Genomic DNA, 21643 nt, shown 5'->3' on the forward strand with positions numbered 1-21643 from the left:
GCCAAAAGAGTGGTAGTCACTAAGTTAATGATCTCCGTATGTTGACAGAGAGGCAAATGAAATCTGACTGCAGCCTGGGGCTCTAATCAGTATCACTCTGTGAGTATGTTTGTGTTGAAGCCGTCTCCAGCTCACTGATTTGTAATAAAGGCTCAGTGCTATTAAGCTGCGGGGACATTCAGAGAAACAGCTTATTATAGCTGATGAAAAACCAACATTAAACATGAGGAAAATGTTAACCAGTGAGGCTAAATAACTCTGTCTTTGTTTCCTTATCTCCTGTCAGTCAAACCACCGGCGTCTTTTGACTGCATAGCAGAGCAAGTTAGATTCATGTCAAAATAATTTCAGTTTATAGAACGTTTTAAAACATTAATAAAATAGCTATGAGTTTCCTATAATTGTTTATACTAGCAATACAAACACATTTGAGTTGAACTAACTTACCTATTATGTCATTGTTAAACCTTTAGTTTTTTTGTTGCTTCATTAATATTAATACATACTATATTATGCATTTATTATGAGTCAACTATGCACTTATTAACAGTTAACTATGAACCAAGAATGAGCTACTTTCCATCATTTTCACGTAAATGTCAGCCACAAAGATAAGGTTCTATAAAACATAGCCACAAAAAGGCCTTTGAAAAAAAAAGTACAATTACAGAATCTTTTAACATTGAGGTACATTTTATATTGTAAAATACCTTCTGAAAATGTGATATAAAACATCAACCAAAAAGAATAGTGCAATTGTAACATATTTGTAACGTATTTTGTCCTTTACAGGCCCCTGCTTTGAAACCAGAACGATTGTCGTGATTGATCGTCCTGAAAGTACCTTGTTTATCAGAATGTTATCAAAACTTAATTAGTAATTAAGTAATTATTCTTTATCTGTTCTATATGTTCACATTATCAGTTTTACATATGGATTGTCTGTGTTGTATTTTTTTATGTTGTTAATTCTGTGCACACGACATCTATTGCACGTCTGTCTGTCCTGGGAGAGGGATCCCTCCTCAGTTGCTTCTTGTCTCTTCCAATTTTCCACACTTAAACTTTTTGTTTCTTTTTGGTGAGTTTTTACTTAGTCGCTGCAAAGGTCTACAGTTGTTTAAAGCTGCACTAAGCAACATTTTGATATAAAAAATGGATCACATAGAGCAGGGGTGCCCAAAAGGTCGATTGTGAGTAGATCGCACACCGTTAAAACAAAAGATTATATATATATATATATATATATATTCACACAAACAAGCGCACACACCTACAGTCAGAGACAGAGTGGAGGAAAGGAGAGGAGTGAACTACGCACTAGCACATCCTTTTGTCACTTACTGAGTATCCAATCCACTAAAAAAAACATGTAAGTCTCAAACTTACTAAGTTAAACGAGAGGTTTAAATGTTATGTTTCAGATGGAACTTCAATGTTGAACTACAGCCAGTGTATCCATGCACAGGACGAAAGAAGAAATAAACTTCCCTTTAGTTTTGGCAGAGGAGAGTGAGTGTTTAAGTGAGAGAACATATTTGCATGTTTACTTCCCAGAATATTTATTTTATTTAGAGGTTATCTGAGGACAGGGGCAGAGCTGTTTTTATTAAAGGGCATTCACTGTGTGTGTGTGTGTGTGTGTGTGTGTGTGTGTGTGCGTGCGTGTGTGTGAGAGAGAGAGAAATACAGAGGGAGGGGGGGAGGGAGAGTGTTAAGAAGTTAGAAATGTCCGAATCAAGTATGAAAGATAATAATAATAATAATAATAATAATAATAATAATAATAATAATAATAATAATACATTTAGAGAGACAAAGATATGCTTTACAGGTAGAAACCTAAAACATGTTGCACTTCAGGCCGGACCCAAATCAGTGATGTCACAACAATTTTAGCTGTGTTAATACTGTTAGTACTGTTCTGCTGTTTTACCCTTTTTTGCACTGGCCAGGGCTTGGTGATGGCTGAGATGTCACATGCAGTCATCAGCATTGACCTGAAGAGGAAGATACAATGACACACATCAATCTTTAAAGAGCCACAGCCTATATATAATTGTCAACAGCAGCTCCTTATAGCATAAGGCCACATCTAACAATTTATGGTGCATAAGTATATTTTGTGTGTTTAAAATCACATAGAAACAGAAATGAATTTCTGTGCGAAGAGAACTCTGCAGAAGTAAAGCTGCATGTAATGCACAAACCTCTTACCATGTGCAGGCCAAGCAGGAGTTTTATTGTGCCATGTGTTGTGTACATTCCATCATGCTGGATGTGTTTTTTTATATTTTTGGAAAGCTTACAATCTCGTCTATTTAGATTTTGAGATGAAAATCACAACAGCAGGTACAATCAGCTCCTCAAACTAGCAAGCACACTCAAAATCAAAATCATAACTTTGAGCCCACTTACCTATGATGCCTCATAAATATCCTCTTTTCAGCAATATTAAAAAAAAGAAAACGCTCCTAAGCCATTGCCACATGTCCACACATTCGTTTCCGGTAAAAAGATATCCACCGTGAACATCGTCACATCGATAAAAGCCCATGAACAGCTGTTGCAATCTGTGAAATCAGCTGATCGATTTTTAACATTTTGTTATCATAAACTGTCAAAACTTCATATCTCGAGTGTTCCGCGCTGTCCAGGCACTTCCTGACTGTAGGGCGGGCTCTTAGCATTAGATTGACACTTCATTTGAGCCAATTGGAGCTACCATGGGTTTTCTACAACCTTCATGAGCCAATGAGTGTCAACTTGATAAGGAAGTGTCAACCCTTTTCTTTTGTTTACAGGCTGAGCCACCAGTTGCCCAGCCTCCCGGTGACGCGCGCATCGTGTAGACAATGAACGGTTGGTCAGTTTGATGTCACTTCCTATGTTGTTGTTTTTTTACACATCTTTTTTATTTTCAAAATTATATTTATTATATTCAAGTTCAGAAGAAAAAAACAAAAAACGTAAAAATATTAGAAAAAAATGTGTTTATACTACATTTTAAACACATTACTACTAACAGGGAATATGAGTATATAATAGTTATTTATGAGCAATACAAATAATATTTATTAATAAATATTATAATATCTCCAAATTGCACAGCTTGTGAACGCCTGGTGTTACTCTTAGAAAAACCTGTCTTAATATTTTAAGTTTTTATCCCTTTTATCTGAAATTTGGTGGTGAACTTGATAACACTTGGTTCTATGTTTCTATTGTGTATTTCAGCTCGGGACTACCAGCTATACCCATCTTCAGGCATCGTTTTCAACAACAAACTTCAGGCGGAGTTTATTTTCTTCAAGTTTAGTATATTCAGACCACAATTACTCAGTGCCAGAAGCACATTCTTCACTGTTTTGTAAGAACAATAAGAGAGTTATTTTTTGAATGAGACCAAAATCATGCAGCTGGTGCAAATGGTTGAAGATCAGCTTTCAATTTACTTTGGGTATGTCGTTTGTAGGTATTTTCGGGTAAATTCGCCCACACTGTAAGAGGTTTAAAAAGTCATGTTAAATGTGTTTCAATAATACTTGGCTTTTAGAATTATTTCATATAAACCAGATACCAATTAGGATATTAATCTATTTTAGCATAAAGACAGCATGGGGAAACATCTGGCCTGGCTTTGTTATGTGCAGTGTTGCCAACTTAGTGACTTTCTCACTAGATTTCACTAGAAAGTCACTAAGTCACCTGTATTAAGTTTTGGAGGATTGCTACTCACCTCAGTAAATCTCTGTGATGTTCGTCCTCCCACACAAACTGGCTGTTCTTGGTAAGCTCAAAGAATTCTCCACGCCTTCTGACAAGACACACGCACAGACACACGTACAATGATACAGCAGATAATTATCCTCATAAAGTGTATAACCTACTTACCTCCTCTACCACTCACTGTTTAACTAGACTGAAGGAGGGATTTGATAAGTGCTGAAATCACTGAGATAGATGAGTGTAAAAGAGTAAAAAAGGGTCTGAAAGAAGTGAAAAAATTGAATAAAATGTAGGAAAGAAGAAAGTAAGCAAAGTCCACCAAAATACAACTGCAGATCGTGTCATTCAACCAACTTTTGTCAAAAATAACCCAATGCACAAAACTGAAAGAAAATAACAAAATAACAGACATGATTACAGAAGAGATAGTCTTGCAGGCAAGGCTTTTAGGAGGTCATTGTCATAAATCCACAGAGAATTATCAAGAAATTCTGCAGCTGGAATTAACTTTTTTTTAGTTCATTGTTTTGGCTTTACGGCATGTAAATTCTGGTCTCTTCACATTTGTTTCCAGCAACAGGCAACTGCTTTCAGTGAGAAAGCTCTAATGAACCCACTGTACACTACCTGCTCAGCACCAAACAGCAGATAGACAAAGTTAGCAATTAGCTGGTGAACAGCTAAAGAGAGAAATATTTTCTCAGACGTTGGTGAAGACCAACGCAGAGCTAAAGGGAGACTGAATATCGGCCTTTTATCGCAAAGTGGCCATGCACACGACGAATGATAATGTCGCTCCATGACTGCCGAATATGTAAAGGTAACTGTTTGCTAACAGGTTGACAATAACAACTTTATAGGATGATTATATGTCAATGTTGTGTTTACAGTTTATACTGCTGCTAGCCCCCGGCTGAGCGCCGCTACGTTGGAGTTTATCCCGGTGGACGAGAGGGTCGCCTCCCTACGCCTTCGGGTTATGGGGGGAAAACTCTGACTGTTGTTTGTGCCTATGCCCCAAACCGCAGTTCTGAGTATTCGGCCTTCTTGGAGACCCTGAATGGAGCCCTGCAGGGGGCTCCAGTAGGGGACTCCATAGTCTTGCTGGGAGACTTCAACGCACACGTGGGAAACGATGGAGACACCTGGAGAGGCGTGATTGGGAGGAAGGGCCTCCCTGATCTAAACCCGAACAGTCGTTTGTTGTTGGACTTCTGTGCTAGTCATGGAATGGCCATAACAAACACCATATTCGAACATAAGGATGCTCATAAGTGCACGTGGTACCAGAGCACCCTAGGCCAAAGGTCAATGATCGATTTCGTAATCGTATCATCTGACCTGAGGCCGCATGTTTTGGACACTCGGGTGAAGAGAGGGGCGGAGCTGTCGACTGATCACCATCTGGTGGTGAGTTGGATCAAGGGGTGGGGGAAGACTCTGGACAGACCTGGTAAACCCAAACGGGTAGTGCGGGTGAACTGGGAACGTCTAGAGGAAGCCCCTGTCCTGGGGATCTTTAACTCACACCTCCGGCGGAGCTTTTCAGCCATCCCTGTGGAGGTTGGGGGCATTGAACCTGAGTGGGCGATGTTCAAAACCTCTATTGCTGAAGCTGCGGTGATGAGCTGTGGTCTCAAGGTCTTAGGTGCCTCAAGGGGCGGTAACCCTCGAACACCGTGGTGGACCCCGGTGGTCAGGGAAGCCGTCCGACTGAAGAAGGAGTCCTTCCGGGTTATGTTATACGGGAGGACTCCGGAAACAGTTGCAGGGTATCGAAGGACTAGAAGGGTGGCAGCTTCTGCCGTGTCAGAGGCAAAGCAGCGGGTGTGGGAGAAGTTCGGAGAAGCTATGGAGAAGGACTTTCGGTCGGCACCAAGGTGCTTCTGGAAAACCATCCGGCACCTCAGGAGGGGGAAGCGAGGAACCATCCAAGCTGTGTACAGCAAGGGTGGGACCCTGCTGACTTCAACTGAGAAGGTTATCGGCCGGTGGAAGGAGCACTTTGAGGAACTCCTGAATCCGACTAACACGCCCTCTATGGTTGAGGCAGAGCTGGAAGCTGATGGGGGATCATCGTCAATTTCCCTGATGGAAGTCACTGAGGTAGTCACTGTGGGAGGTGCTGCGGGAGTATGGGGTGAGGGGGTCACTTTTGAGGGCCATCCAATCCCTGTACGCCCAAAGCAAGAGTTGTGTCTGGATACTCGGCAGTAAGTCGGACTCGTTTCCCGTGAATGTTGGCCTCCGCCAGGGCTGCGCTTTATCACCAATCCTGTTTGTGATTTTCATGGATAGGATATCGAGGCGTAGTCGTGGAGGAGAGGGGTTGCAGTTCGGTGACCTGAGGATCTCATCGCTGCTCTTTGCAGATGATGTGGTCCTTATGGCATCATCGGTCTGTGACCTTCAACAGTCACTGGATCGGTTCGCAGCCGAGTGTGCAGCGTTTGGGATGAGGATCAGCACCTCCAAATCTGAGGCCATGGCTCTCAGCAGGAAACCGGTGGATTGCCTACTCCGGGTAGGGAATGAGCCATTAGCCCAAGTGAAGGAGTTCAAGTACCTCGGGGTCTTGTACGCGAGTGAGGGGACAATGGAGCGAGAGATTGGCTGGAGAATCGGAGCAGCGGGGGCGGTATTACAGTCACTTTACTGCACCGTTGTGACGAAAAGAGAGCTGAGCCAGAAGGCAAAGCTCTCAATATACCGGTCGATCTTCGTTCCTACCCTCACCTATGGTCATGAAGGCTGGGTCATGACCGAAAGAACGAGATCACGGGTACAAGTGGCCGAAATGGGTTTTCTCAGACGGGTGGCTGGCATCTCCCTTAGAGATAGGGTGAGAAGCTCAGCCATCCGTGAGAGACTCGGAGTAGAGCCGCTGCTCCTTCACGTTGAAAGGAGCCAGTTGAGGTGGTTCGGGCATCTAGTAAGGATGACACCTGGGCGCCTCCCTAGGGAGGTGTTCCAGGCACGTCCAGCTGGGAGGAGACCCCAGGGAAGACCCAGGACTCGGTGGAGAGATTATATCTCCTCACTGGCCTGGGAACGCCTCAGGATCCCCCAGTCAGAGCTGGAGGATGTGGCCCGGAGAAGGGAAGATTGGGTTTCCTTACTGGAGCTGCTGCCCCCGCGACCCGATCCCGGATAAGCGGTGGACGATGGATGGATGGATGGACTGCTGCACCCTAGAATTACTGCAGCTTAAAACATTTGGGTTGATTAAATCATGTAAAAATGAGTTCCTCCATAAAGACTCGTGGAAAAGCATCACTTTAAATCTTGTGTTTTCCAGGCATGAGCTCTTAAGGTTCTTGGTAATAAGTCATTCAGAATTCTTTTTTTTCTTTTTTTTTAAATGACTGATGGACTAAATCTTAGTCGACTGAGAACAAAATGACCAATTAGCAGACTAATCAATTATAAGGGGACAGCCCTACATAAAACCATACTTTCAAAAGGTACGTTCAATTGTACTGAATTGGGCAGTCAGCATTCTCTGTTAAAGCTTACAACTTGGACAACTTAGAGCTGCAGTTCAATCAATAGCTTCAGGGCCAAATTCAAACTTTTTCTAATAGCTACTCAAAAGATGGGTTCTGTATTTTACAAATGTTGCCATTGTGCACATGTTTTCTTGATTTTAATTTGTCTAAATTAATTTGTCAGTAGCTCAGTCCGTAGCGACTTGGTTTGGGAATCAGAGGGCACCATACCACCATACTGCTGTATATATAATAGCTGCCAACTGCTCTTAATACTAGAATGGGGTAAAATGCATGCTAAATTGTGCTGTGTACATGTGTGACGATAAAAAGAGGATCTTGCAGTGCAAAATAACCTCCCTTCCCTTGTCTTCGCCCTCTCTACTCCTCTCCTGTCAGATTTCCATCTGGGCTTGACGTTTGGTACTTACTTCATGTACAGGGCCAGGTCAGTGGCCAGAATAGCCCTCTTGATCATTTTCAGAGTGGCCTTGTACTCATCCAGGGAGAGACCGCTCAGGATCTGGTTTCCCTGGAGAGAGAGAAATACATACATGAAAGTTTGACACACACACACACACACACACACACACACACACACACACACACACACACACAACTTTGTCAGCTTCAGGGTGTTAGAGGTGACACACAAATACATCAAATAACTGAATCCAGTTAACATGTTTTGAGTATTGTTAAGCATAGTTGACACATTATTCCATGTCCCTTCTATTTCAAGTGCTTTTAAGAGTCTGTACATTAATTTCATAAACGCTTTTCAGCGTGCAACATGTGACAATAGAGTATGTGTGTGATTGCATCTCTGTGAATAGGTCTGAATGTGTCCAGCAGCAGTGGGGTTAAGTGGTGCTGTGGAGTTGGGAATGTATTTAGATTTATTTTTTAGGCCATAAAGATCAAAACAGGCTGTAAATCACCATATTCTAATGGACCATCAGAGTGTTCTGGGTTAGACAAGCAGCTGGAAAATGAGCAGACTAGGCATAATAAATAAGACAGAGAGATCCTGTAGCAAGCAGGCAACAACATTAAGGCTTGTGAAGAACCACTACCATTGGCAAACTCAGGTTACAGTTTTTTTGTTACATAGTTACATATCGTTTTTTCACTTACCCGGTGAGGCGGGGAGGCGAGCCCCAAGCGGGCTCTCGCTCTCTCCTCCCCTCCCTCTCTTCTTCTCCCTCTCTATCTGTATGCATTTATGTAAATGTATGTTACTAACTCACCATCCGGGGTATCATCTCCGGAGTGTCTGTCTCTCATGTGGCAGGTTGCCACTGATAAAGTTTACGTCAGGATCATGAATCGTGACAGCTGACCTGGTCCTGCTGGACACTGGGAAGCCTTATTGACATTTTCCTGGATTCATCCATACTTTCTATTTTTTTTTTTTCAACACAACATAATTTCTGTCAAATGTTGTATTTGTGCTATGTTGTTTATCCTGTACACACGACATCTATTGCACGTCTGTCCGTCCTGGGAGAGGGATCCCTCCTCAGTTGCTCTCCCTGAGGTTTCTTCCATTTTTCCCCCTTTAATTATGGGGTTTCTTTTAGGAAGTATTTCCTTGTGCGATGCGAGGGTCTAAGGACAGAGGATGTCGTAACCTGTACAGTCTGTAAAGCACACTGAGACAAATGTATAATTTGTGATATTGGGCTATACAAATAAATTTGATTTGATTTGATTTGATAGTGATAACATTGTTTATATGAAGAATTACATTGTAAATCCACTGTTATAAGGCTCTTAACAAGATTAAAAGTAAAAGAAATACACAAATGCAGATGTTTCTGGTTTTATCCAACTGGGTTTAGAGATCTCCAATCCAATACAAGTCTGTTTGTGTTGCTTACAGAATTGAAAAATTCCATTTAAAAGAGTGAACAGTTGTCTTTGGAATTACCTTCTGGAGAGTAAAAGTCTATGAAAACAGTTGACAGCGGGTCCTGTGGATTAGCAGAGTGAAAGCCTGGTATGTCACACCAGAAAGTGGCACAGAAAAGTTTATCCATGTGTTCAAATGGAAAAGGTAATGCGTGTTGTAGTGAGAAGTAAGGTGACGTAGTGACTATTGCCACCATTGTCGATGGACTGACCACTTTCTGCGCCAACGGAATTCAAGACTACTTTGAGACGGGGGGAGGCAGACTTTGTGTTTATATCAGTGATGCTTGGTACTCAAACGCAGTCATAGTTGATGTTAATGAATCTTGCTACTGCTCTAACCCTGAAGTGGGGGGAGTAAGGGGGCTAATAAGACTTCAGTGTGCTGAAGGCCTAAGAATAGAGTAAGTCAGTGGGACCTGCCAGGGCCTGAACCATTTCTTTCTGGCTTCAGCCATTAATCGCATCTTGATACGATAGAGAAATGGAAGTTACTATAGCATCATATGCTGTAACACAACTTCCCCCAAAATATGTTTTGTTATGCGTATGCATTCGTTCTAGAGTTCATTTAGTTATGAACAATTCTCCACTTTGTAAACACTTGCATAAACACAAAACCCTTGATTCCATTTAGAGCTAGGTTGTGTTTTTGGTGTTGAAAGAATTCTGGCATATATATCAGTGGTTTTCAACCTTTCTGTGGCCAAGGCACAACAAAGACCTGTCGGAGCTCCGGTACGAGTGTTGTCGGAGAAAATTGATTTAAAAAAAAGTTTAAGCCAGATTTTAAAAAGTTGGATAATTTCCCATGGCACACCTGACGATCACACTAGTAACACTAGTGTGCCACGACACAGTGGTTGAAAATCACTGATATATATAATAGATAAGGCACAACCATCCTCCAACGAGGGAATGTGACAATCTAATGCAGGGGTCGGGAACCTTTTTGGCTGGGAGAGCCATAAAAGCCAAATATTTTTTTTATGTATTTCCTTGAGAGTCATATAAATTTGAATGTAACTTTATGCGTGCATTTTTTAAGAATAACACGTCTCCGAGTACTAATAGCGGTATCAGTGTTGCATTGAACAGGTGCTCTTTTATTAAATAAACTACATTTTTACGTTATTTATCTCATTTATGTGCACGTGTCAGTGTTTACTGCACGGGTGTCAAACTCAAGGCAATTATATCCGACCAGCGAGAAAATATCATATGTCTGTCGTAACTGGCCCGCCGGTTTTGGTAATTAAATCAATGCATGGCACAACCACGGGAAAAGACATTTGAGGAAGAATCTAAATATGTGAATGAAATGAAAGTTTTTGTAAAGCAAAGGGAAAGACACCACAGATCTCTGGGACGATGTGAGCCGGACTGTGTGTGTGACATAACGAAGCATCTCACTGTTAAACCTGCAGCTTCAGGGCCGTGTGATCACGGTCATGTGTGATGCAGTGAGCTTTCTAAGCCAAGCTGACTGTGGGAGACTCTGATGCAGAAGAAAACTTTGGTCACTACGTGTTTCTAAACACTGACAAATATCGCTGTGTTCCCGACAGCATTCTGCTGATAAACTGAGCGCATGTGCCGACTTTGCTGCTCAGATATTTTAATTGAACTGCTCAGCAATCCGTCTGCAGTTGACTTAAATATGTTCCATATCTTTTTGCACTTTATGTGTACCCTGTTCAATAAATGTGGACCGTGTTTGGCCCTCGACGTAGTCCCAGTTTTTAATGTTGGCCCTCTCTGTGAATGAGTTTGACCCCCCCGGTCTACTGCTTGCTTTGCGCAGTTTCTCCTCTGCTCGGTTTCACGTTGGGCGGGGCTCCGCCCCCTACACACACACACACACACACACACACACACACACACACACGCGTGTGAACACACTTTAACCTACAGTCAGAGACAGAGTGGAGGATGAGAGGGGAGAACTAAAAACAAATCTGCTGCTAAATGTTTTACTTTAAAATGACACAATATAATTATTTATTACTTGTTAATCATGTTAAAAAATGTCAGCTCAAAATTGTCTGCGAGCCATATTGCGTTATCGAAAGAGCCATATATGGCTCGCGAGCCATAGGTTCCCGACCCCTGATCTAATGGTTGCTGTTGTAGGACCATAGCAAATTTGTGAACTACTGTATATGTGCAAGACAACACAGAGCTGTGAAGATGTTGAAATAATAACTCAGGCTGGCAGGGATCCATGTAGGGACAACAGAAGAGGGAGATAGAGCCTCTTGAAAGCGCCTGCATACTGAATCAGCTGCACCGCTGAAAGGTCAACTCAAGTCATGTTTTGCATAACTGTGATGAGGATCAAATCTGGGTGTGAAGAGATGATACGCTTTTATCCCCTCTGTATTCCTGCTACTACACTCGATGATAGTGACAGCTCTTCCTTTGCTACAACTCACATGTAACTATAAGTATAATGTTATTTAATTTAAAATTCTGGCTTATCATACACATTGAACCTTTAAAGAGAGTCGGCAATATATATTAGCGACTGTACTCTCATGTGACTGTGTTCAATGAGTTGACGAATCAACTGCCGGACTGTGATATTTCAGTTTCACAGTCATCAAATTAGAGGTAGATTTAGATGCATTTTAATGAGTCGTGTTGCACATGTGCCATCCGACCTCTACCGCTCATCCAGAATGCAGCAATACGACTGGTCTTTAACCTATTCAAGTTTTCCCACACTACACTACTCCTCCGCTCCCTTTACTGGCTACCAGTGGTGGCCCGAATCTGCTTCAAGACTCCGGTGCTGGCCTACTGTGCTGTAAAATGCTGTGCTCCATCCAGGCCATGGTCAAACCATGTAACCCAGCTCGCTGGGACCCAGATTCCCCTCAAATAAAACCCGCCTTTTTGCTATCTTGGCTCCAAAATGGTGGAACCCCATTGATATCAGGTAAGCAGAAGGAAAATGTATTTAAAAAATAATACAATGAAAAAAATGTTTTCTTCTGTATGTAGTACTAAATTGGTTGGCTTATTTGAAGCTCATGGTTTAATTTTTATTCTATTGTTTCTGTATGTTGCATTTACTTTGGTTTGGCTTATTTAAAGCTATTATACTGCACTTAAATGATTACACCTATTTGAAGCTAATGCACTTGAAAGATTATTGCTGTTCAGAGTTGTATCCTTTGGATTGTTTGTACTTATTGTAAGTCGCTTTGGACAAAAAAAGCGTCAGATAAATTAAATGTAATTTGAAATAAGAGGGGCTCTGACTGAATACAAATACAGGTGTGTCTCCATGCAACAAACAACAACGTCAAAATCCATTTGCGTTCATGCCACTGATATCATCAAGCACCTGATTAAATACACTACTTGTTAGGCAAAGTTAGAAACCATTAAAGACTAATCTTTTCTTTTTGTGGGTAGAGGGATGGTGCAAAGAGGGGAATCATGGGTTGCCTGGAAGGCTTCTTATATATATGCGTAAGTGAGTGCACCTACAGAGCTGTTGAGGATCATGAGGCACTGGTCGAAGTGATGATGCTCCATGGTGGAGTGGCAGTAGAGCTGGGCCAGTGGGTGGTCACTCCTGGTCACACACATAAGAAGTAAGAAACACCAAGAGTGAATACACTGTTTTGCCACGCATGCATATACAGTCAAACATATGACTCTCAGACTGTACCTCTGTATGTAGGAATTGTTGACTCCTCTGTGGTCCATATCGTGGCATAGAGTTGCAATCATTAAAGCCAAGACCTCTTGATCGTTCAGGTTATTCTGTCAGGAGATGGACGAGTAGATGAATAAAAGGAAATGATGTGACACAAAATAAATACACATAACAGCAGCTAGTTAACAGATTACAATCTTTGCCACAATCAAACCGAACAAAAGCCTCATAGCTGTGTACACGTAGTGCTCTCCACACATTGCTGGCAGTGTGGGCGCTCACCATACAGCCTGGAGTGCACAGCAATGTAATTTCTGCTTATGACACAACAGCTTTTACACCAGAGCATAGAACAAATATGAAAAATATATAAAGCATAGTTGATACTTAATTTCCAGTCTGCAACTACTGATAGTTGCCAATATTCTATGCAGAAATGACTGCATTCAGTGTTTTCCAAACTATTATATTTGTGGTGGTGTATGAGATAATTTTTAATTGCGTTCATCCATTATAGGTGTTGTTTAATTTAGTAACAAATTATGTGAATTTAATATTACTGCCAACCCTTTTCTTAAACACACTTTAGGTTGATTTTCTACATTCTGTGGAGCCAGTTGTTTCAATACATTTTACTTCACCATGTAGGACAACTTTCTTAGACTTATGACTGTATCTGTATTGCTTATGTTGTCTGTCCTGCTGCTGTGTTTTTAATGTTATGTACATCTTTGTATTTTTTGCACACTGGGACAGAGTTGCACTCTGAATCTCGTTGTACTTTTTGTATAATGACAATAAAAGGCTTTAACTTTAACTTATCTATCTATAATACAGTCAAAAGTGAAATATCTTCAAAGTTATTGCTCAATGGTAATGCAGATGGAAGCAGGAATTGTGATGCATTCAGAGAAGTCATATGGGATATGAGACTTCAATTTTACTTGTTAATCTACGAGGTTTGATTGTGCAACAAAATAGAAAATGTATTCAATGTTTTTCAGTAGCATAATTCCAAGAGTTTGCTTGGATGCAATTTTAAGGAAAGACCTTGACAAAAATGTGATAAACTGTTCACGACAATGTATTATTTTTTAATCATAAGTAAGTTCAGTTCTCCGATGTCGTGAAAATAATTGAAACTATTGGTTACTTTGGAAGGTAGAAAATCATTGATATGTTTTGGAAATGTGTTGCAGTAAAGCATGTTAGATATGTTGATAATAAATAAACATAACCATGCAAAATAAGTGGTCATTTAAAGCATGGACATATTTTCCATATTTTCTGTCGGTATGGAATTCAACTGTCTGGATTTTACTAACAGGCAATTTAAAAAATCAGCTTGTCCTAAGCAGGGAGTGGCCGCACTGACCTGTAAGCGTCCTGACTTCAGTAGGGTAAACATGCTCTGGGCGGTGTTGAAGGCGTGTCTCCAGTTGTGATAAGCCACATTCTTCCTGTAGTTCTTCTTCACACTCAGAATCCAGTGGCATAAACTCTAAATATGAGAGAAAGAGCAGAAAAACATTTATTCAACCCCTTTGAGGGACTTTTCTATGGGCTGAATGCACAATAATGTATATATTAATATAATAAAGGCCTTAAAACTACATTTGCACCCTAATCAACATAGACAAGACACATCATCAAGTTTCACACTGCACAGAGGGGCAATACAAGGATGTCCACTCTCTTCTTCCTTTTTTGTTAAGCAGATGGATGAACCTACCAGTCTCATTAATCAGAAGAATAGCAATCACCAAGATGACAAAACTACCCAAAATAAACAACCTTTATTCAATGAGAACAATAATCAAACCCACCAAATTACAAAACCCCAGAAAGCTTTGTGGTCTCAATAAAGCAAACTTTTACAATTACTTTGTGGCCAATCAATTGCAAATCCTAACCAAATGGATCCATCTTACCAAACTATTGTATCCCTGGATAGATACTGAACAACAACAATGCCTCTTAACCCTGCCATTTAGCAGCTCCTCCATTAAACGTCATAACTGCTTTAGGGAATGTTTTTTTTACCCCTTTGCTCAAATAGAATGGATTTTAATTTTGCACATGTGTGACCATGCCCTAAGACAGTTTAAGATCAACCATAGTACACACATCACACTCAAAAAATGCACCAAATGTGCTTCTTGGATTCTTCAGTTCCAGAAAGCTTGGGAGCCAATCCTCACTGCATTGCTTCCGGAATTGCATATACAACACAACAACCCTGATATGCACCCCCTAACAATCATTTTCCTCTAACTAGTCTCTCTTTAACCTATCATGGATTTTTTTTATTGTTTGGAATCAGTCAGACTCATTGTTTTTAGTTTCAAGATGAACTGTATAACAAAAGAAAAACTACATTATGAGTGGGGCGCAAAATAACAGCAATAAAAAGAAAAAGCAGATGTGATGAGCGAAGGATGTTTGCCCTTTTTTGGAATTGAATACTCCAGCAAATCAATGCTCTGTTCTTTGTTAGTCTTTGCTACACTAAACATTCATAATGAACACAAAGTGAGCTAAACTAAACTAAACTCAAACAACATTTCATTTACTCTAATAAAATAATAATGACATGTTGTACAGTTTAACCCCTCAGCTGTAATGCTCTGGGATGGTCAGTGTGCCAGCTTCCAGTGTGAATGTCAAACTGACAGCCCGTGCTGCTGAGGGCCCTAATCAAAGGCTCTCTTTATGAGGCCTCTCTCAGCAGCACACTGGAAGGTCAGCCACCACCAAGGACCTCTTTACGTGGAGAGCGTGCTGAGGACGTAAGCCAAACCCGCCAGCAATCAGGCGGTGCTGGCGCAGAGGGGGGTGCTGGACGAGGAGACCAATTAGTCTGACAGACTGCGGTATGGGAGGCACAGTGTGTGAGAGATTTTTGGAGGGGAACTGTTTTAGGTGTCTGATGGTGCTTTGCCTGTGTGTGTGGTCTCTGAGTTAAGGATGCACAGTCATCATCAAACACACGCACACGCACACACACACACTCATGTTCCAATGCCGCTGATAAAGCAAAGCAGATTGTTTTCTGCATGAATAATGCAGGAAGCTGGTCTTGCCTTTTATAATGACATGTAATGACAGCAACAGAAAAATCATGTCAAGATAAGGTGTTGGTGTTGTCTGTTGTTCTAACATGTGTAGTAGCCATGATAGCCTTTATAATAATAGAATCATTGTACTTTATTTTGTATGTAATGCAGAATGCAGGCTTTTTCTCCTCATTTTTATGTGTGTTTGGAAATATTACCTGTGCTTATTTAGCAATGTGTAATATTTTGCCTCATTTTATTTTTGATATATGTATGTAGTTCAGCTTTTATTTATGTTTTTCCTGATGTAAAGAGTCCAGGGGCTAGTACCACAAAACCGGAATAGTGTGTTGTCAAACTGTCTTTGGGCTTAACTCGGGTTTTCCGGGATCACACAGCTGGCTCACTTTTAACTTGGGTAGATCACCTTGGTATGCTGCACGGCTAACCTGTCAACAGCCTGACTACTGACCAATTAGGGTTAGGGTTCAAATATTTCACCATTTCTACAGGATTCTGACAGGGTCTGACAATTCAGAACTGACAAGTTCGGAATACATTAAGGTGTCAATAAATAAAGAGCAATAAATATTTAATAGATCAGGAGAATAATTTTGCTGTTCTAGGCTTTTTTGTATGTGTCCTCTTAACTTGATGTCCCTGCAGGTATCACTGTTCCAACTCATTTCACATTAAGTAACCCTAATTTATTGATGGTTCTAATAATGTTGCATGTAATTAACCACTCCCCATATTTCACATAAACGTGCTCATATTGGAAAACTGAGTCAGTTGATAACATGCTTGAGTGATACCAGTTATCCAGGATGGTCAATGTTTGTGTACAAAAAAAGGGCACAGATGTGAGATCTATATTCTCAAATATCAAATTTCCTCAGGATTGTCTCATTTTATCTACAAATGTAAATGTTTGCCATCAGAATAATTTGAAAGATAATCACTTACACTATACTATAATCACACCATCATTCTACACAAATAACAGTCAAATGTCTAAAGCTTTTCTTGCAGCCCATAGAAGCTGCAACTTCTACACCCAACAGTACCATATTGATGATGATGAACAAATGGAAGATAACTATCTTCTTAAACACGAAACAGTTTATTCACCAAATGTTAAACAATTACATATTTTGTATATGTTAGAAAGTTGCAATTTTGTGTTGAGTGTTGTGGTTCGGAAGGGAAGGTTATGAACCGCCCAAAGAGAAAAAGGTTCATCCTCTGTGAGTATCGTCGGAATTTTAGAATTTCTTGCACTCAAGCTAATATTTTGCCTGGAGGAAAGTGACCATTATCTTAATCCTATGCAGACCAGCAAGATAGCTGAGAACAGATGGACAGAGACAATCTAAAAAAAAAAATGGTCAAATGCTTATGTATAATCTACTTTAATAGCATCCCAGGTCAGTTCTTACCGTGTACTTCATCTGGAAGTTTTGGACCAGGTTGAGGTCGACAAACATACGAATAGTAGCCAGCGTGGTTTCCGTGTCTGACAAATCAAAGTCACTGAAGCTGAAGTCCAGAAGACACAACGACTGCGCTGACGGCACTGTGGCTACCTTTAATCACACACACACACACACACACAAACACACACACACACACAAACACACACACACACACATAAATACATTAGGAAATTCAGGGAGGCGGTGTATTCAATGATATTACACGCATGAGTATAAGGGTGCAACATTTGCATTACTTAGTTGAACTAATCACTGAAAATCATTTTCCAGAATCTTATTTCGTTATAAATGACAATACGTGCAAAAAGTGCTGCTGCAGTTACAGTAGCAGCTTTAACTGCACAGTTATGAGGGGTTTTCATCCTATGACGTGTAACACATACTGTACAGTATATAGCAGTCTCTTGGGTAGAACATACCCGAAAATCAGGCCTGTGTCCTAGATACCAAGTGAAACATCCTCTCTCTAGCAACCGAGGGAGGCCACTTAATCAGGTTATGCTCAGCCACTGAACCACAAAGAGAGGAGAATTGAACAAGACCTTTTGAGGCAGTCATATGCAGTCATTGCGAAGTTTGTGTGTGAAAGATGGGCTGCACTGATTGGTTCATATTTGGAAAACTGCCTTGGAGTGCTAACACAAAACCAGTTATGTACTTACAAGTGAGCTAATCAACAAAATCAGAAGAAAAGTCTGAATGAGAGAGTTAACAGTACATCAACTTTTTTGAGTGAGTAAATTACATAACTGAAAATGTTATTGTAAATTATAGGCATGGTTATGCTAAAATAGGTTGTTTAACAACAGTTATGCCTTTTTTAGAAAGTAACCCAAGGATAAAGGAAACCAAGAAGACTTTTGGAATAAACAGTCATAGATGCTGAGAGGTCTGAACTGTGGAGAAGACAACCCTTTAGAGACGTCCAAAGGATAATTAGACAATGAATACACCAGAAAGCTTTAATTGAAACATGGTAAGGGAAAGACAAAATCAAAAATAACCACTTCGTTATTAACCAATTATGTACAATGCTGTCTGCTCAGCAACACAATATCATTGAGCGGCTGGCTGCAAAGACCAAATACCTTGTTAGTCTGGTTTTCTGCAAATCACAAACTCTTCACTGTTATTCCGCTGCCATGCCTTCACAAACTGTATATTTACAACAAAAACACAGCTAGGAAGGTGTTTGTGCATTAAGGGAGCTTTGAAACAGTTGGTTTTGCATTGAAAGTGAAATAAAAGAACACTGACAAGTGACCTCTAAACCCAGAGACAAAATAACAATTTTCTTTGTCTCTTTGAAACTTTGCAAACATCAGTGATAACATGTTTTTCTTTCTCTTTTCTTTTTTTTCTGAGATGATATGAACAATGACGATGCCTTGTATACTCCAAGTGACCATCCATCCATCGTCTACCGATTATCCGGGATCGGGTCGCGGGGCCAGCAGCTCCAGTAAGGAACCCCAATCTTCCCTTCTCCGGGCTCCGACTGTGGGATCCTGAGGCGTTCCCAGGCCAGTGAGGAGATATAATCTCTCCACCGAGTCCTGGGTCTTCCCCGGGGTCTCCTCCCAGCTGGACGTGCCTGGAACACCTCCCTAGGGAAGCGCTCAGGTGGCATCCTTACTAGATGCCCGAACCACCTGAACTGGCTCCTTTCAACGTAAAGGAGCAGCGGCTCTACTCCGAGTCTCTCACGGATGGCTGAGCTTCTCACCCTATCTCTAAGGGAGACGCCAGCCACCCGTCTGAGAAAACCCATTTCGGCCGCTTGTACCCGTGATCTCGTTATTTCGGTCATGACCCAGCCTTCATGACCATAGGTGAGGATAGGAATAAAGATCGACCGGTATATTGAGAGCTTTGCCTTCTGGCTCAGCTCTCTTTTCGTCACAACGGTGCGGTAAAGTGACTGTAATACCGCCCCCGCTGCTCCGATTCTCCGGCCAATCTCTCGCTCCATTGTCCCCTCACTCGCGAACAAGACCCCGAGGTACTTGAACTCCTTCACTTGGGGTAATGGCTCATTCCCTACCCGGAGTAGGCAATCCACCGGTTTCCTGCTGAGAGCCATGGCCTCAGATTTAGAGGTGCTGATCCTCATCCCAAACGCTGCACACTCGGCTGCGAACCGATCCAGTGACTGTTGAAGGTCACAGACCGATGATGCCATAAGGACCACATCATCTGCAAAGAGCAGCGATGAGATCCTCAGGTCACCGAACTGCAACCCCTCTCCTCCACGACTACGCCTCGATATCCTATCCATGAAAATCACAAACAGGATTGATGATATAGCGCAGCCCTGGCGGAGGCCAACATTCACTGGAAACGATTCCGACTTACTGCCTAGTATCCGGACACAACTCTCGCTTTGAGCGTACAGGGATTGGATGGCCCTCAAAAGTGACCCCCTCACCCCATACTCCCGCAGCACCTCCCACAGTATCACCCGGGGGACCCGGTCATACGCCTTCTCCAGATCCACAAAACACATGTAGACCGGATGGGCCTACTCCCAGGCCCCCTCCAGGATCCTTGCAATCCTTGAGTAAAGAGTTGGTCTGTTGTTCCACGACCAGGACGGAATCCGCATTGTTCCTCTTCAATCAGAGGTTCGACTACCGGCCGAACCCTCCTTTCCAGTACCTTGGAGTAGACTTTACCAGGGAGGCTGAGAAGTGTGATACCCCTGTAGTTGGCACACAAGTGTCAACCAAGACAGCCCCTCAACACCCAAAGCCTGCTTTGCCACTGTGGAGTTGTTTGACTACCTCAGTGACTTCCATCAGGGAAATTGACGATGATCCCCCATCAGCTTCCAGCTCTGCCTCTACCATAGAGGGCGTGTTAGTCGGATTCAGGAGTTCCTCAAAGTGCTCCTTCCACCGGCCAATAACTTTCTCAGTTGAAGTCAGCAGGGTCCCACACTCGCTGTACACAGCTTGGATGGTTCCTCGCATCCCCTCCTGAGGTGCCGGGTGGTTTTCCAGAAGCACCTTGGTGCCGACTGAAAGTCCTTCTCCATAGCTTCTCCGAACTTCTCCCACACCCGCTGCTTTGTCTCTGACACGGCAGAAGCTGCCGCCCTTCTAGTCCTTCGATACCCTGCAACTGTTTCCGGAGTCCTCCCGGATAACCCGGAAGGACTCCTTCTTCAGTCGGACGGCTTCCCTGACCACCGGGGTCCACCACGGTGTTCGAGGGTTACCGCCCCTTGAGGCACCTAAGACCTTGAGACCACAGCTCATTACCGCAGCTTCAGCAATAGAGGTTTTGAACATCGCCCACTCAGGTTCAATGCCCCCAACCTCCACAGGAATGTCTGAAAAGCTCCACCGGATGTGTGAGTTTAAGATCCCCAGGACAGGGGCTTCCTCCAGACGTTCCCAGTTCACCCGCACTACCCGTTTGGGTTTACCAGGTCTGTCCAGAGTCTTCCCCCACCCCTTGATCCAACTCACCACCAGATGGTGATCAGTCGACAGCTCCGCCCCTCTCTTCACCCGAGTGTCCAAAACATGCGGCCTCAGATCAGATGATACGATTACAAAATCGATCATTGACCTTTGGCCTAGGTAGCTCTGGTACCATGTACACTTATGAGCATCCTTATGTTCGAACATGGTGTTTGTTATGGCCATTCCATGACTAGCACAGAAGTCCAACAACAAACGACCGTTCAGGTTTAGATCAGGGAGGCCCTTCCTCCCAATCACGCCTCTCTAGGTGTCTCCATCGTTTCTCATGTGTGCGTTGAAGTCTCCCAGCAAGACTACGGAGTCCCCTACTGGAGCCACCATGCAGGGCTCCATTCAGGGTTTCCAAGAAGGCCGAATACTCAGAACTGCGGTTTGGGGCATAGGCACAAACAACAGTCAGAGTTTTCCCCCCCATAACCCGAAGGTGTAGGGAGGCGACCCTCTCGTCCACCGAGGTAAACTCCAACGTAGCGGCGCTCAGCCGGGGCCTAGTGAGTATCCCCACCCCGGCCCGATGCCTCACACCTTGGGCAACTCCGGAGAAGAATAGAGTCCAACCCCTATCCAGGAGTACGGTTCCAGAGCCAAGACTGTGCGTGGAGGTAAGCCCCACCAGATCCAACTGGTAGCGCTCCACCTCCCGCACTAGTTCCGGCTCCTTCCCCCACAGAGAGGTGATGTTCCACGTCCCCAGAGCCAGCCTCTGCTGCCCGGGTCTGGTCCGTCGAGGTCCCTGACCATCACTGCCACCCGTGTGACAGCGCACCCGACCCCAGCGGTTTTTCCCATGAGTGGTAGG

At 42.6% G+C, this 21643-nt stretch overlaps 1 protein-coding gene across 1 annotated transcript in view; it reads right to left on the bottom strand.

The window, feature by feature from the left end:
• The window catches only part of pde5ab (phosphodiesterase 5A, cGMP-specific, b), a 76519-nt gene that overhangs the window by 9428 nt on the left and 45448 nt on the right, over positions 1-21643 (bottom strand). The window contains 7 exon segments of the mRNA XM_029454783.1: positions 1937-2000; positions 3740-3817; positions 7649-7749; positions 12630-12717; positions 12814-12908; positions 14177-14302; positions 17297-17443. Of these exon segments, the coding sequence (XP_029310643.1) occupies positions 1937-2000; positions 3740-3817; positions 7649-7749; positions 12630-12717; positions 12814-12908; positions 14177-14302; positions 17297-17443 (699 nt within the window).

This window comes from Cottoperca gobio, chromosome 18 (assembly GCF_900634415.1).
Source record: "Cottoperca gobio chromosome 18, fCotGob3.1, whole genome shotgun sequence".
Classification (NCBI taxonomy): Eukaryota; Metazoa; Chordata; class Actinopteri; order Perciformes; family Bovichtidae; genus Cottoperca; species Cottoperca gobio.